The 17,532-nt window shown below is 33.7% G+C and overlaps 1 protein-coding gene across 15 annotated transcripts in view; it reads right to left on the bottom strand.

Annotated features, from left to right (window-relative positions):
* The window catches only part of ASPH (aspartate beta-hydroxylase), a 111,359-nt gene that overhangs the window by 78,958 nt on the left and 14,869 nt on the right, over positions 1-17,532 (bottom strand). For 11 of the 15 annotated variants that reach the window (XM_064652048.1, XM_064652058.1, XM_064652080.1 and 8 more), the window contains 3 exons: positions 15,191-15,340; positions 14,424-14,468; positions 13,132-13,200 (listed from right to left, as the gene is read on the bottom strand). In XM_064652048.1, the coding sequence (XP_064508118.1) occupies positions 13,132-13,200; positions 14,424-14,468; positions 15,191-15,340 (264 nt within the window). Of the gene's footprint in view, positions 1-6,236; positions 7,315-13,131; positions 13,201-14,423; positions 14,469-15,190; positions 15,341-17,532 lie in introns of those variants that run through there. The other 4 variants (XM_064652063.1, XM_064652120.1, XM_064652111.1 and 1 more) reach the window with 2 other exon arrangements.

The following is a 17,532-nucleotide window of genomic DNA, read 5'->3' as shown; positions in this document are numbered from 1 at the left end:
TTAATGAAAGAAAAGTACCACATTACTAGATGCATGCTACTTATGATGCTTCTTAACTCCTTGGAGCTCAGTCCTCTCCAGACAGCTGCCACGTCATTATGACCAACATGCCAGCTGATTTCTCTGTGAGGTATTTGTCAGTTCCCTCTCAAACCCATTAACTTATGTTTCTATAAAATTTAATAAATATTTTATAAACATATTAACTCTAAAGATCTTCAAGCACATAGGTATTGCAGATTACATAAATTGACTATTTTCTTACAATGAATTACAACCTATGTTTCTTTATTCAATTAAAAATTTCATTTCAGTTAAAATATTTATTGCATTACTTCAGACTTTTTAAGACTGTTAAGACTGTTTTTATTAAAAAAATAAATCCTATTCTCCAAAGTCAGGTGCAGCCCTCTTTCCCCATTGTAGCTAACAGAAACTGAGGGCATTCAGCATCTTGATTGTGCCTTATACCTAGTTCCACAAGAAGCATGAAGGCAAAAGCCTTTCCACAAATATAAAAACATCATTAGTTTAATCTTTTTAATACCATAAAAAGTTACTGGATTATTGTTATCATGATGCTGTGGATTAAGACCTAAATCCCACAGACGCAACAATTTTAACCACAAAAATCATGCACATTGCTACCCAAAAGCCAACTAGAAAGTAAAGTTGGAAAGTCAGTGTAAATGTGTATTTTTAAACACATACATAATCTTATTAAACTAGAAGAGATATTCCCATGTCTCAACATTAGGTTTCTTTTTCAGACATATAAAGCCCCTACGCTGGATACAGTTTGCACCTTGAAGTTCAGTTTCTAGAAAACAATAAATACCCAAACTGTGTCACTATATGTCAACATTTATTCTGAAAAAAACCCAAAAACACCACCCCCCAAAGACCCCCCAAAAAACAAAAACAAAACTGTGATATCCTACGCTAAAAACAAAACAAACAAAAAACCACAAAAAAAAGAAACAAAAAACCCACAAAAATTTTAAAAAAGTAGTAAATAAAGTCATTGTAGTCAATTTGCATATAATTTCTCTATTAAATGTTTTCAAAATATCAGGCATTGACATTATGGCCAAAATTGCTTTAAAAATGGGTTAGACAAGTAAAAATACAATTTTTAAAATTATTTCCTTACAAACTCATACCTGGAAATGAAAATCTTTTTAAGCTTTATCCTCACAGATTACCACATTGCTGGTGCACAGAGCTCTAAAATCATTATTCAATCTTACTACTTCTAAGCACTGCATGGAAGAATAAGTTCATATAAAAGGAAGAATAGACTTCAACTGTTATACTACAGCATCAATGAAAATATAAACAATAAAAGGTACTCAGCAAAGTTGCACAGAGCCATATTTAAATTTCCATCTCCTCCTTTCTTTTCATACTAAAATTAAACATTCCTGGATAATTTAAGATACACTTTTAAAAGCATGTATTGACAAGGAAAACTGTAAAATTTTACAAAGATCAGAACAGACAAAAAATATCATAAAGATATTTCAAATTCTTTTAAAATAAAAGTACATGCACTGTGTTGAAAGATTACAAAACACCTTGTTCACTGATTACTGACATTTCACTTGTTAAATATTCAGACAAGCAGTAATTTCCTTCTATCTGCTTTTATACAAGGAATAGCAGTAAGGTTCTCATCAAATTATCAATTCATAATTACATAAATCATGTATAGGTGAACATCTTATTAACAGACCTATTTACAGGAAAAGTATGTAAAATAATATATTTCAAAATCTTACTACGTAATAATCACAAGAAAGAAATCCTGATGCATCTTGATTTCCACCTGGACTGGCTCCCTACAAGGCACTACAGAACACAAAAGTAATTTGTCAGCCCCAATTAGCCTGAAGCACGGGTGCAAAAGCTTTTCAAGATAGGAATGTCCTGGACCTATGACAAAATCTGGCACCTAAGTAAACTCATGGCAAACACTTAGGCTCTTATAGCCTTGGGGCACACCAACCAATGTTCAGTATTTTATAAATCATGTAGTTGAACCTGTAGACCCTTATTCTAAGGTCCAATTCAAGTGCCTTTACCCTTGTTTTGCACTAGTTTTAAAGTTCCTTCTTTTTTCCACTCAATCCCACATTATAAATGTCCAGTTCTGGCAATACAAGATAAAAATATAGAATTTACAACTACAAATGTGGTTATAATGGAATGTCAGAAATTGCTACTATTGGAGTCAGTGAATTAAAAAGTAGACTTCAGAGTTAACATAGCTGGATAGTTTTCCAATATTTTCCAAATAACTACTTAAATAGTCATTCTAAAAAATCAAATACTCTGGTGAGAGTGGTTATTTTCATATAATGCTTAACAGTAGACAACTTGGTATCTTAACTGATTCTTTGAAGCTTAGGAATATTAAAAAGCATTCTTATGCTTTTTAATTAAAAAGCTTAATTAAAAAGCATTCTTATTCTGCAACAAACCCAGTAATTTCCTCTATTTTTCCCCATAAAAATCTTCGAGGACATTCTCCACAAATCAGCATCAAAAGACAAATATAAAAATACTACTTTTATTCAGAAAGATAAGGATTGCAAAACAAAAATAGATAGAAGCACTTTCTTTTTGAGCAGTTTCACAGATGTTAACAGATAACATTCTCACATTTAACAGTATATTGAGAAGCCTAACACACGCAAATTCTATTTTATTCATTTAATAATCCTGAAAACTTTAATAGTCTTGCTAGGCAAAAGGCTTTGCCATATTAAAAAAAAATCCTATAAATGAATTTCACCACATCTACCTGCATAAACCCTTTTAACCTGCAGCACCATGCAAAAAAAATCTAAGCTAATTAAGGTGGCTTATCCACTTATACGAGAAAAGGAAGAGGCTACTTTGCATTTACCATAGAAAGCATACGGTCCAGGTTAGCACTAAGCAGCTGACAGACAGAACTTGCTACCCTTCCACAATTTGTGCAATGCCTGGATAACAGGGTATAAAGTGTCAAGCTTTAAACATTAGGGCTTGTGTTCAGGCTCTTGCCTTAATTCATGATGTCCCATCAAAACCTCCTTAATCACACAAAAAATTAGCAAAAGATATTAAAATTGTAGCATTAAAAAAAAGGAAATACAAATCTGTAAACCAAAACTATTATTAACATTTTTTTCCTCTCCTTTTTATTTTCCTTCTCCAGAAGAACTGCAAGTCAGAAAAAGCAATCATTGTTTGCATATGCACCTGCACAAAATTATTACTATGATTCTGCATTTACAATGTGCTACATTGGAAATACAAGGTCATCTGCTAAACACTTACTGACAGAAAGCTAGCACCCACTTACCTTAAACTGAACTCATTCCCTGTTTGCAGAGTGCTGGGCTTACCAAAGCCTGTACCTCTCACAAATGCAAGAGAGCTTTTTTAATTCATACAACTAGCACAAAAAAAATCCCCAACACCAAACTTCAGTCCATTCTCAGTACATTGCTTCAATACCTCTTGTTTATTTAACTACCTAATTTTAGAAGAAAAATCCAGATCAGACACACATGGCAGAAAGCATTTTTCTCTTCTGAAGTCACAGATGCTTGTATCGCATCCTAGGTGAGAGATGTAAGAAACCAATGAGCAAGTTTTGCCTTTATTAGCCTCATCTTGGGAAATCCATCTTAACTGACCATTAGAAAGTACATTTTAATGTATTTCATGTTGCTGTGCCATCATTATGATAGCTGCTTATCTTGTGAAAACCTAACAGACAATATAGTACACTTCTGTCCAAAATGACTGATCTGTACACAACAGCTTTTCCCAGCTCTCAAATACTAATTAAATCACATTTACAATACAGCTGGGGTTTTCTCTCTCCCATCTGACCATGAAATGGTCTTCTACATCTCCATCCAACTGTAACCTACACAAAAACTGTTATAAAAATTTGATTTCTTCTGTAGCCAGTCAATTCAGACTAATAATGCAAATTTTTGAAAGGCAGTGGTGGGGGGGGGGGGGAAGTATTGGCAAAAAAGGTTGTTGCAATAAGAATTTCAACAGATATGCAAACAATTTACTGTTCACTTTCTTCAATTCTAAGTTATACTACAGTAATTCTATAGTAATTCAGTTACTCTCTTCAATAAGTTATTCTATACATTATGAGCACTGTGATGTCATATAAAGCACTCTTTTACTTTCAAATCAAATACTGTTGAAGGTGGTCACAGAAATCTGGGGTTCGAACCTTCCACAAGTTCTCAGCCATTTTAGAACTATGGGTATGCTTTTTTCCCCCATAAAGTTCTTTACATTAGTATCACAAGAAAGCAAGCAAAAGCTTATGCCACAAAGGTTAATGCAGTATTATGTTTGAAGACTGGCAGTTAAAATAGCAAACATTTACCAACACAAGAAAACAGCACAACAAATCAAACTAAAAATTTAGGTTTCAACTTCCTCAACCGATTGGAAACAATTTGTGTGGACTTACAAGCAAGAGTTGAGATACAGTTCCATTTTCCTCACTTATTTGCACATCATACGCAGATTAACCTTCTTGCTCTTAAAATGCTTCTTTAAAAAAAAAAAATAAAAAAAAAAACCAAACACCAACACCCAAACAAAAAACTGCCATGCTGATATAACTGAAGGCTCATATTAATCTTATTAACCCCAACACTAGCCAATTTCTGCTTGCAATGACAACAGTTAATACATGCAAAGCAAACTCTTCCATCCCAAACTTGCAGAGAGCTTTGACAGCTCCATTCACCACTGGTAAGGGTTCAAATGTTAACTCAAGAGGAACAGCACCAGGCAAGAATGAATGCTTCTGGAAAAAAACCCTATATTCCAGAAACTAAACACTCTAAAGTTATTTACTGTTAATATTTACCCTATTTTTCACCCTAGTTTTTTCACCCACCCCCATCCCTTCTTCTTCTCATACAAATTCTCTATTTTCCCACTATAATGGTTTTTGAGCAGACTTCTACAGACTTAATAAAATCAAAAGGAACATGCATGACATGAAATCAGAACTTTCCTGGCCTGCATTTCATCTCTGTATCCCTAGTTAAATTAATTTACTGTTTACTGATCACCTGTCTCAGTGCTTGAAGTTTTCTCATGGTTCAAGCAATTTATCTCTATTTCACTTGAAGCTTTATCAGTTTATCAATATTTATTTTAACTATTTGGTATAAACTTCATTATATAGAGTTCTTACAGTAAATGTTTCCTTCCTCTTTTTGGCTATATAGTTCCATTACTGAAGCATCTACAATAGAATTCAATGTTCCATCACAATGTTTTTAATTCACAATGAAGGTATCAGTGATGAAACTCTTATTTCTAATTCAAATCTGCTTCTAAAGTTAAAAGCTCAAAAAAAAAACCCCAAACCAAACAAAACGACCCAAGCTTACTTATTTCCTACATCTCAGATACTTTGCAAGTTTGTTCCACTTGCTAAGAAACTTTCAGAGAACTACTAGCATTCATTTTTATAATGTATGGGAGATTTTAATTTTCTTTGCCTTAAACTTCATATATCTCATTCTAAAAACCATTAAATTTACATGTTGTTAACTTTTTTACATCCTAATCCTCAAATATTTTGGAAGAAAATGTGATTAATGATCTTGTGTCTCTATTTAATTCATAAACCTTGAGCAGCAGTATTAACAAATCACAACGCTTTGCTTACTTAACGCTAGAACTTTTTTATTACTTTTAAAAGATTCAACAGAACTCTGAGTTAGATGATTTAATGGAAGTTTTTTGAAACTGGCATGTTAAATTGTTTTAAAACTGTCATGCCAAAGTAAGTGAAAATTAATTTATTTTAAGAACAGATTAAAATTTTAGCCTGCAATCACTAGTGTTAAAACTTGAGTATCAACTTCATATAGGAAACCAATAAAAACTTAAGCAAAGCAGGCATAATAATAGACAATTTCATATAATTTTAATAGTAATCTGTTTGAGTACATAATTAATGTACTAAAAGGACAGCTCAATTTCAGCTTTTGATATCTGATACAAACTGCAGAACACAATTATAAACTGCCCTTTCTACATCTGTAACTTCATGAGAGCAGACAGAATTCACATACATGGAAAATATTTTTGGAACAACTGTCATAAAACAGTTTCACAAGAAAAAGATTCACATTTGTAAAACTGCATTAAATACTTCAATTTAGCAAGGAATAAAAGACATTAAGTTCTAATTTCCAATTAGTCTTTAATATATTCCATATTACATTAGAAATACATAATCACAGCTTCCCACCTCCATAAAAGGCCCACCTTAAAAACTAAAACAGATTTAGAACAGCCCTTGTGATTGACTATTATATTAAAGAAATGACTGAAGACTTAGTTTGAAAACAGACAAATCAATGGGAATAAACCACATGACAGAATATCTTCTGAATACAACAGATGTTAGCTGACTTAGAAATAAATGTTCCTGTAGAATTTTCAAGCACTTTTACATTAAGTGCTTTTCTTCGAACAAGTAAAAAGAACCTATCTGAGAAATCAGTGAATCACAAAATAAGTTATTTATTAAAATTATATTTCACAAGAGAATTATCATTGTCATGTCTATATTAAAGGATTAACATAAATATGTATTTACAGAATGCAGTCATGCTAGAATACTTTACAATCAAAGCTGTTACAAAATGCTTCAGTTAACGTTTGCTAGAAAGACAAATGTTACAGTGTTAACAGTAGAGGTTATTACACTTAAGCTTTGTAAGTTTTGTGCATAAAATGCACAAATTGAAGCACATACAGAAACCAACTACACAGCCACAGATACATGTTTTATTCTAAATATTTACACAACCACATAATATGTGTCATCCTGTCACAAAAATGGAAAAATCATTGAAAGGCTTTCAACTATTGAAACTGCATAGCATGGATGACTTTAGTTCAATCTTTATAGCATCCATTTGGGAGGTTCCCCTCAATGTCATAAATTCTTGTTATATTAAGACTGATGATTTCATGGACATTTTCAAAAGCCAATCAAATTAGTCTCTCAGTCTCACTGGTTCTGTAAATCCAAAATAACACAAGTCTTTTTTCCCTGAACCCCTTCATTCTGTGACGTACCATCAACATCATCTGCAGCTTCGCTTTCTTCTTCTTCTAGTATTTCAAAAGGAGTCAATACATCATAGAGAAATGAGAGAAAGCCATAAAACCAATCAGAGCTTTCCTCTGCTAAAATATTAAGGACTTCCTCAAGGGAATCAATATTTTCATTACTGCCATCTTTGGTCAGGCCTACACAAGAATAGAGGAAAGAGAGAGAGAGGGAAGGGGAAAAAAGAGACAGCAGTTAGGTGGAAAGAGGAAACTGTAAAAGGAGGATCTGTGAAAGATATCTGATGTCACAGACATCAGTCTTTACAGGAATGCTAATTAGGAAACAGAAAGATGTTAAGGAAGTTGAATCTTTCCAAGTATAGACTACAATTTGGGCAATAAACATGCAAAACATTATGCCAGAATCTTATTTAAAAAAAAAAGTGGAAGCTTTGCTTTGCCTTCTTCCTAGTCCTAAAACCAAACCCATTTATATTCAGTTTTCTTGCCACAGCATTTACTTTTAGCCAATTTTTGTAACAGTAATCTTCCACTACTTTAAAATCATCCAATTTGTCTTCTTTTATTTTTTAAACCATCATGTTCAAATTTGAGAGCTTGCAACTCATAGCTGAGATAACATTTTAAAGCAAAGAGTATATAACCAAACTTGTCACAAACGTACTGTTAAGGATAACAATCTACCATGCAGAATTTTTCATTTTGCGTAGAAGTGAGGATTCTAATTGCTGGGGTGGGGGGAGGGGCTGTTTTGCAGTTTGTTTGCTTGTTTGGGTTCTTTGACACGTTTCTCAATCATTTTTGTCAGCGACACATATTCTACATGATACACTTGGTCCTCAGGAATTATTTCCAAATCTGAGGATATAGAGAACACCAGATAGAAATGAAAAGGCAGCCAGTAGAAAGGGCATATGTTTTGTTATACAGAAAATCTAAAGCAGGGTAAAGAGTTTAAGTAGAGATGGTCAGAACAGCAAAGAAAGAGTTTGTCACTGCTAAACTCCTTAATACTAGAAGTTGCTATTTTAGGTTAGAAGACCCACTGATCTAACTGGCATTTGTAAAATACAAATAAGCCATGAATAATGCTTTTTTCCACTCCCTTTTTTTGGTTGTTGGGTTTTTGTTTTTTGTTTTAGGTTGTTTTTTGGTAGGTTGGGTTTTGGCTTTTTTTTTCATTGCTGGGTTTTTTTTTGGGGGTTGGGTTTTGGTTTTTTTTTGGGGGGGGGGTGGTGTTTGTTTTTTTTTTTATTATAATCCACTGGTTTATAGCTATTATTAAATAACATTTCAACTTTTCCATTCTGGGAAAAGCACAACAGAATGACCAGGCAATGACAAACAGTCAATTACTGGTATGCTTTAAAGCTGAAGAGGGAGGAATTTCCCACACTTCTAACGAGAACAAACCTTCTTTTGTGTTAAAAGGACAAGAAGAAAAGTGAGCTAAGGGTGAAGACAGATTGTTGAAACAAAGTTAAGTGACCATGTTGCACATGCAGACTACAAAGCAATATTAGATGCAGGTTAATGACACATTCAAGATAGAGAAGATCACAGCAGAGACATTAAACACTTTTAAAAACATTTTTCTTACAGCACATAGTGAAAGTATCAATGATAATTCTGAGGAAACTTCCAAGTCCATGATATTCCACATCCTTGTAACTGGATGCCCAGAACCTCTGCTTGAGTGACCAGCCATTCTCTTTAACTTTTCACTGGATAGCCCAAAGCTTTAAAAATGACTGAATCCAGGAAGCAATCAAGGTATTATAAATATCCCTCTCCAACTTCTTCCATGGTTTAGTTCTATAAAAGTTAAATTTTATAAACAACTTTATGCACAGTAGTCAGTCATCATTCTAACTTGTTTTCAAAATTTCGATCAAGCAGGACATAAAGACATAAACAAAAGTAAGGATATTTACTGAAGAATGAAATCTCAATTTAAGAATGGAAACCTGAACCAAAAAAAAAAAATTAAGAAAAAATAAAATCTAAGTTACAAACACAGAATTATAAATATTTGTGTCATCCTATTCTGTCAGAATCTGGCATAAAAACCAAAACCACAAAAAACTCCATATTACTCCCAAAAGATCTCACGCTAAAGATATCATTTCTGTAAGCACATACAGAATCACAGAGATGCCCCTGTTCTTGCACTAAGTCAAGAATAAGACTCTTGGGCAATTACCTTACAGCAGCATATTTTCTTTGACAAGATTAGGACACCAAAGGGAACCACAGAAACTGGGAGAATGTGTCTTAACAGCCTTTGTAATTAATAATCAAACTATTTTTCGTCTTCGCTTGCACCCATAATCAAGAACTGCTTTGCAAAGTAAAAACTCACATACTAATAAGCTCATATAAGCATCCTAACAAGTGTCTGGAAATGGTGACAAAACCAGAACCGTTCAACTAAGTAGCCCCACTATGAGTCACTAGCAGTGACTCACAGGGAATAAATACTTTATTTCAAGAGAAGTTTTCACATCACAATTTCAATTAAAGTGATCAAAGGTGTCAAAATCTTTCTCCCTTCAATAGTGTTACCACGAGCAATGGGGCAGAGGGCTTACCTACATGCATTTAACGAGACAAAGCCTTCCTTCTCCTGCAAACATCTTTTATGAGAATGAGCACAAGCAAGCCTTTAATATTTGAAGGTGCTACAGTAGAACATGAGAAAAGTGGAGAAGAGAATGAAACTTATCCTAAATAGCTGAACTGCACAAAAATAATTATTTTTAACTCCTATCACATTATCACAGATTTTTTGAATGTGCCATCTTGGTGCGACTGCCTGCAAACGTATTTTTCTATTAGAGATGAAACAGGGGAAAAGAAGTTAGTTTACCTCGATTATACTGCTTACTACCTACTCTCTGTTTGCTGATACACTAAGGTAGGGTTTTCCCATTTTCTGCGTAGCTGGACTACTCTGAACTAAACGTGCAGGAACAATATAGTGGTGGCTTTCTATAGCTGCAGTTCCAAAACTGTGCTAACTGCTGTACCCATTTAAGCAGAATTTCTCAGGGTATTGTTGCTTGTTAAAAGGGGCTGAAGTATAAAAAAAAGTAGTCTTGGCTCCAAAAATACTAATACAACAGACTTTGGTACTCCCTATACATGCCGTTTTTTGGTAATACTACTAAAGACATTGTGTCTCTGTACTGAGTTAAAGCAAGTACATAAGTATAACACTCCTCTGAAGACTAATACCCTTCAAAGAACAATTGGAGTGAAAAAACAAAGTGGGAAGAGAAGTACTGAAAACAGCAGCCTTCAAGGAAGCAGAGTATGAAGGTTCTCTTCCCATTACCAAAGGAATTCAGTAAAAAGAACCTCACAAATACCTATGAAAAAGACAGAATCTGCAAGACAATGTCAGAATAGCTTCAATACATTTGTATTTTCACCGTGGATATTTTTTTATAAATGCTACAATACTAACTCCACAAATACCTGGGGTTGGTTGACTGCTAGGGTTATAGGTGGTTTGTTTTTTGGAGGTTTTTTCACTTCTCTTACCTGGGGGAGGGGGGAAGTGGGGAGGAACACACTTCTTGCACACTCTTTTTAAAATTACACAAATACCTGAAGAGAACTTAATCACCAAACCTCCTTTGATTCCAACAAATAAAAAGAAAAGACCCTATCATATCTTATACAAACAAACAAAATAATGAATTTTAATTCTTCTATTTAGGTATGCCCAAGTAGTACAGAAAACTATTAAGTTATCAGCTACTAAACCATCCTTTAAAATATAAAATAAACTCATGCTAGGAGAAGCATTTCTCAAAATTAAATTAAATTAAAAGGTATTTACCATTAACGTGAAATTAAATCTTGAAATTTGTAGTGAAAACTAAACAGTTATGGAAGCAGACAACATTAAACCATTGTGCATGCCACAGTTTCAATATACAACACTAGTGCCATAATGGCTAAAGAACAAAAAAGAAAAAAGCATATGAATTCCTATCATTAAACATCAAACTGCAGTAACTCCTTTTTTAGCAGAGAAACCATTTGCTGTTAGGGCAAGTCTGACTCAGAGAAAAATCCCAGAAAGTAATAAGCCTTCAAACACAGCACATGTACTAATAAAATCCCCACAAACAGAAGGAGCTATGCATTTAATACTTAGATAATTACCCTAATATAGCATATAGCTTACTATATGGTTTTCTTTACTACAAAGACTTAACTCTATAAAGCAAATTCCTTAAGAGGGAATCCAGTTTTCTAGTTTCTGCATCGATGAAATAATTTCAGTCTGCATAGTGGTGTTCATTTTTTAGTTCATATTAAATTTTAAATACAAACAGGCACAGTAACTTATAGGAAACTTACACACTAGTTATTAGGAAAAATATTTTTTACATTTATAACTTTATTAGTGTCACAAAACTTCAAAGTTTATCATTTCTTTTGTACTGTAGAAATTATCATCCAATTTAAGTGAGATTAAATAATATTTCTAAGCGATTATTCAAAAGTAATAAAAATAAATTTTATCTGTGACCTTTTAATGTCACGTTTGAAGTATAAGGTTTAAACGCGTGATAAGACAAGCTTATAATAGAAACACTTCCACGTACTGGCAGAATTCCCAGCTATATCAAGCTGCATAAAACAGAGATGTAACAAAGCAGCAGAATGTTCCTGGCTACCACCCTGGCAATCTGAATCCAACCAATAGGACCCACAAGAAATGGATACCTCCCTTCTATACACTACATAACAGATAGAGAAAGACTAGGATGATAACTATATGAAATGTTACCTTATTCACCCCTAATAATTAACACTTAATCTGTGGCTCTGAAGCCATTCAGGGCACTGGAGATTCTTTGGAGTGCCTCTCACATTCACACCACTGCAAAGTGGTTTCGAAATTTTGATGACATGGGTTTTATTTAAACCATGACAGAATTAAACAAATGAACACACACCCTCCAAAGACTTGCTTATTCCTCCAGATATAAGTAGGAAAAAATAATCTGATGATAAACTGATTTTTATGGAGTACGAATTTCAAATAGCAAACCATAACATCCTAATATACTACTAATAACTTCTATTAGTTTGATACATTCCACTTTGTTCTCTACTCAAGCTATTATTTACTCTGATGGGTTTTTTGTTGTTTTATTTATTTGTTTAATTTGTCAGGTTTGTGTGCTCAGAATAGGTGTACATTTGAACAAACCAGTGAAAGAAAGCTACACTTTCTAACTTCAGGTATCCAAGAACTATCTATCCAATGCTTCATTGTGAAGCAGAAGACGGCAGTGTTTTAAAAGATGTAGGTAGAAGAGCAGCATCATGAAGTACGTCTAGTGACTGAAATTTCCCTTTGAAGATACACAGTGAGCAGAAAGACATTCTCACAAATTAAAAGGAACAGAAGCTTAAACTCAGTGTTGCAATGTCAAAGAAGAAAAATTCGTGTCATGTACTATTTCCGAAGGGCAAAGAAAATGAACAGACTTCTGGAGAATTCAGAATAGAGGAAAGACAGTACAAAAATACACTACACAAACAGTCATCTAAGAAGTACAAAGGCATGCTCAAAGTCATTGTAAAGTGGGCCTGGCTTAAAATGTTAACATAAACAATGTTTTAACTCTTGGAACATCCTAGGTCCTATATCTGATAAATTTATTAATAATCACCACCATCTTTCAACAGTCAGTACAGCAGCAAACACCTAATTTCAAAATCATCCTGTAAGTAATTAAATGCTTTCCACTTACATTGATATATTAAGAGAAAAAGAACAAAAATTGCTATAAGTTGCACACCCAATCCTACAACTTGCATTAAGAAAAAACCTATCATAATTAAATCAATTTAAGTTCTCCAATTAGAAAAACAAAAACCAGAATGACTGTTTTGATATCAAAAAAAAGCCAAACTTGAACATGCCAACTGAATTATATAGATTATTCCATCTGTATTAGTACTTGCCTAGCAATACTTTAGCATCTTCCACATCAAAATCTCCATCTCCATCAGCATCATAAATCCCAAGCTTGCCTAGGAGCACAAAGAGAGGAGGAAAAGACAATTCAGCCATTTGTTTCCAACACAGTGTTTTCAATGTACAGTGACTAACTGTCAATGCTAGATTGTTACCATATGTTTTTTAGCAATTTATGTGAACTCGTAACCACATTTTAAATTTCCTGGAAAATACTACAAATATTTCAAGTTCTGTATCTCCTAGATTTGAGACTGAACATGAGTTTGGTTTTTTTTTCCTGCACATTCTGTAATTACGTACTTGACATGAACATGCTTTGCTTAGAATAAAATTTAGGCTCACAAGGAATGTTCAACATGTTTGAGGGAAAATAAATAATAGAACAAAAATCAATCAAATAATCAGCATTTGTTTTCTTATTACATGCTTCCTGAAATTCTAAATTCTCAGAAAAGAGATACATATATATAAGTACAAAATTTTTAGTGCCAAGTTAATAGAAAGTAAGCAGCCCACCTTCCAGACAAAGGAAAACATCCACAAACTTTATCAACAATTGTCTAACCTTCCATGCAGACAAAAAAAGTTGTTTGTTTTTCAGACATGACTAATAAATCAGATTTATCACTTTTATTTTTGAAACTGCAGCTCTACCAGCCCTAGGTACGTGCAATAGGAGAACTCAGTTTCTACTAAAAGAGAATTTTCAGCACAGAATTGTGGTATCCAGGATCTGAAGCATCCTGGGATCATCAAGTGAGTAGAGATGTATCTAATTACAGGTTTGATAAAATTCAGACATAACTTTTAACAGGATTAAAACTCTGCAGAGTTTTCAGAAGAACTCTGTGTCCTAGTAGGTTGACAATATATTACACTTGTCATTCTCTAAATGGAGACAGAATTTTATTGCTAACAAAATAAATGACATATGGTTAATATGGTACTTAGAAAACAGTTTTGTGGAATCAAAAATTCAGACTTGGGTCTAGAATAGTCAAAAATACATCCATCGGCATTGTATGGAAGCAATCCACTAGAAAGTATCTTTATCAGTTTATGGTTAAACACAGTAGACTGGTACAAAAATGTAATTCTCTAGAAATAAGAATAATGTCATCTTCAAAATCATGAAGAATGAGACAGATGAGAAATGACTGAGTTTCATGTCACAACAGAAGAATAGTAATTCTCAAAAAAATTAAAACCATAACAAAATAAATCAAAACTTTCAGCCAAGGGACTGTAAAGCAAGCTTATTTCTCCAATATCCTACCTTGTAGGACCTCTGACAAGTTATAACGGAAATCCTTTGCTTTGGCTGCATGCGTAGTAAAAATATGAAAACCATTATTTGCATCACTAGACCCAATTAAGTTGCAAACCAGAAGCTTCTCTTAAAAAATTGGTCCAGATCAAAAAAAACATGTTCTTTCAGATTTCTTAATTTTGTAAAACTACCAGTTGCAAAAGTGCATGTTAAATCCTACAACATTAAGTACAACAGCCACACCTGTGGACATACATCTTGAAATTGGAGACACTAATTTGCACCCTTAAATATTATATTAACAGTACTGTCTTAAAATTGTCATATTGAGATACCGTTATCACTATTATAAGCTTAAAACTGAGGTCATTGAACAGCTCACTCATGAGAGGATAACTGATTCGTTATTCTACCCTACAGGTATCACAGTCCATCAGAGGAGGAATATCATTAGCTGCCCACTTTCAACCACTGCTGCAAGTTTCTGAGAGCTTATATTCAAACAATGCATATTTAGGTCACCTCTCAAGTGAACTACAGTACACATGTTACAAAGAGATCCTGAAGGATGATGCCTTTTCAGTTTCATGAGAATCCCGTTTTAACATCATAACAGCGTTCGGCATTAAAACATAGTTTTTGAAATACCTTGCTTATTCTTATCATTTGCAAACACTGCAGTAGTCAAATCATCTATCTAATCATTTAAAATGGCCTTCATTAAATGAATATCATAATCTTATTAGAAGAATCTTAAGATTTAAAATTCTTACCTAGAACTTCTTCATAATCTACAAGTTCAAACCAGACAACTGCTACTGATGTCCAAACTCCCAGCAAAGCAATTACCATAAACCAGGTGAAAAATGAGCTTCCAGAGAGGCCTTCTTTCTTTCCATTCTTGCTTCCTCCATGCTTAGTCTCTGTTAAAATAAGACAAACAAGTAGGAAAAACGGATTTGTGTAAGAGTTAAAAAATTATTATTGAGGATATAATTATAAAACTTGTTTCTTATGACTATACAGAATATAAACATTTGAGCAACAGTTTTTTAGTGGTTTTTGTTGTTGTGGTGGGGTTTGTTTGAGTTTTGTTCAGTTTTTACTTTTAAACTTTACCACTGTTACTTGCTTTTCATATCACTGGGAATTACCGTGGGAAGCTTGATGATTATCTAACCAAAAGCCTCATAAGCAACCGAACACCAAATGCCCCCATCTAATTTGTCTTACAACTTAGCCAGAAATCCCGCCTAGCTCTCCCTCCCCCCTTCCTTGTGTATTTACACAGAGCTTAACATTTTTGAGATGCTTTGCATTTGTGCCCGCAGTTCCCAGGCTGCCACCAGAGGACACTATGGCCAGCAGAAAAGCTTCGCAAGAGAACTGTTTCTCCTGAATCAAGTTTCAATAGTACTTGAAATAGCTCAAAGAACCAACGTGACAATTCAAACAGCCTAAGAAAGCTCTAAAATCTGAACCATATTAAGGGTAAGACTCCAAGTTCAGACAGACACTTAACCAACTAAAAACATCTTCCCAATAGCTTAGAATCAAACAGAGATTCACTCCATGCTAAATAACTTTAGACTTCCAGTCCTATGGAACATACAAGTAAAAGGATGACACAAGAGATATAATGCAAATCACCATTTCATTAATAACTGCGAATATGGAAAGTAAATGTATATAAAAAAACCCAAAAGTTATCAACAAACCCATAGAAAAAGACAGACCTTGACCTAGATGTGTGTAGCAGGTTTCAAATGGGCTTTGCCACCAGCAATGATATAAATTGCTTGGTCTATGTTTTTAGGATCATTTTGGCAAAAGAGGGATACATATAGTAAATAAATACGTAACCAAAAAGATGCCTGTGGCCTTTCTCCAAAGCTCAAGGTCTGCTCTGCTGCCTCCTGATATTACTGCTACAAAGCTGGCACTTCGCTGCAGTTTCATGTCCATCAGTCTATTCAACTTCATTCTGTTCTAAGAACCAACTTTTGCCAGTTCAGCCACACGCACTTCCAGTCATTCAAGCAAAATTATTTCTTATATATTTTGAAGGACTCGAGGAACTTTGTCATGAATATTGTGATAGTACAAAAAGGTAAGAAGTTAACTTTATCATACTAAATGCAAGTAATATTTGAAGCATTTATCAGCACTGATCATAGAAAAGGACAAAAATACTCTCAATAGCTAAATATCAATGCAATTGTTTTTTACAATAAAATGGAGTAACTCTGAAAGATAAGTAATGAGAGATTGGTAACAGACTTATTTCTGTAACAGATACTATATATAAGTACTTTCAGACCCTGCTTGCCATCAGGACTACAGCTGTAATAAACTGCCCTTTTATTATATTCATTGTGCTATATATCGGGTTCAGACCAATAAAACCTCCACTGATCCACGTCAACTCTTACTTAGCTCAACATTTTATTGAAGAAAAAAAAATCTTTTATTGAGACTACTCCCTTCAAAGATCAAATTTCGTTTCTTTTCTACATTAAACACAAATGTCCAATAATATTTAGAGAGAAATTGAGACAACTCAGGCATGTATTGCTTGCTACTGCAGAGTCCCCTAATTAAATATATGCAATGTCCATATACTCAGCTCATTTTAACATCTCTCTTGTGGGAAATGCACAGGTAGCCTGGAAATAGAGGGAAAGACAAGCACTGTGCACCAGTACATTCAGAAATATGCTCAACTGTATATGAATTTACTTGAAGTACTCTTCAGCTGGAAATGTTAATATTCAGAAATAAACAGTTATAGTATGTAAGGGCAGGGCTTCACTACACCTGTGTTCCAAGGCAGTCAATGAAAGCGTCATATGTACTTAAAATTAAACCCCAAGGTTAAAAGCATTTTAAAGGATTCCATGTTAAACTTTGTTCTATAGCAAATAGGAAAGAGGATCTTACTGCATTTCACGCTCATTTATCTCACTGTTTTCTACTGTTTACTGCTAGTTGCCTCTGAGGGAAGAAGCTTTACTTGTTAGAAGAACGGGAAAATGAAAGAAAAGACAATTTACTTAAGTAACTGAGCATAGCTGTTCATATTTTTTTCAGTATAAAAGACTATTTCATGCTAATT

The sequence above is a fragment of the Pseudopipra pipra genome, chromosome 1, assembly GCF_036250125.1.
Source record: "Pseudopipra pipra isolate bDixPip1 chromosome 1, bDixPip1.hap1, whole genome shotgun sequence".
Taxonomy (NCBI): Eukaryota; Metazoa; Chordata; class Aves; order Passeriformes; family Pipridae; genus Pseudopipra; species Pseudopipra pipra.
This window is presented reverse-complemented; position numbering and strand designations above follow the sequence as displayed.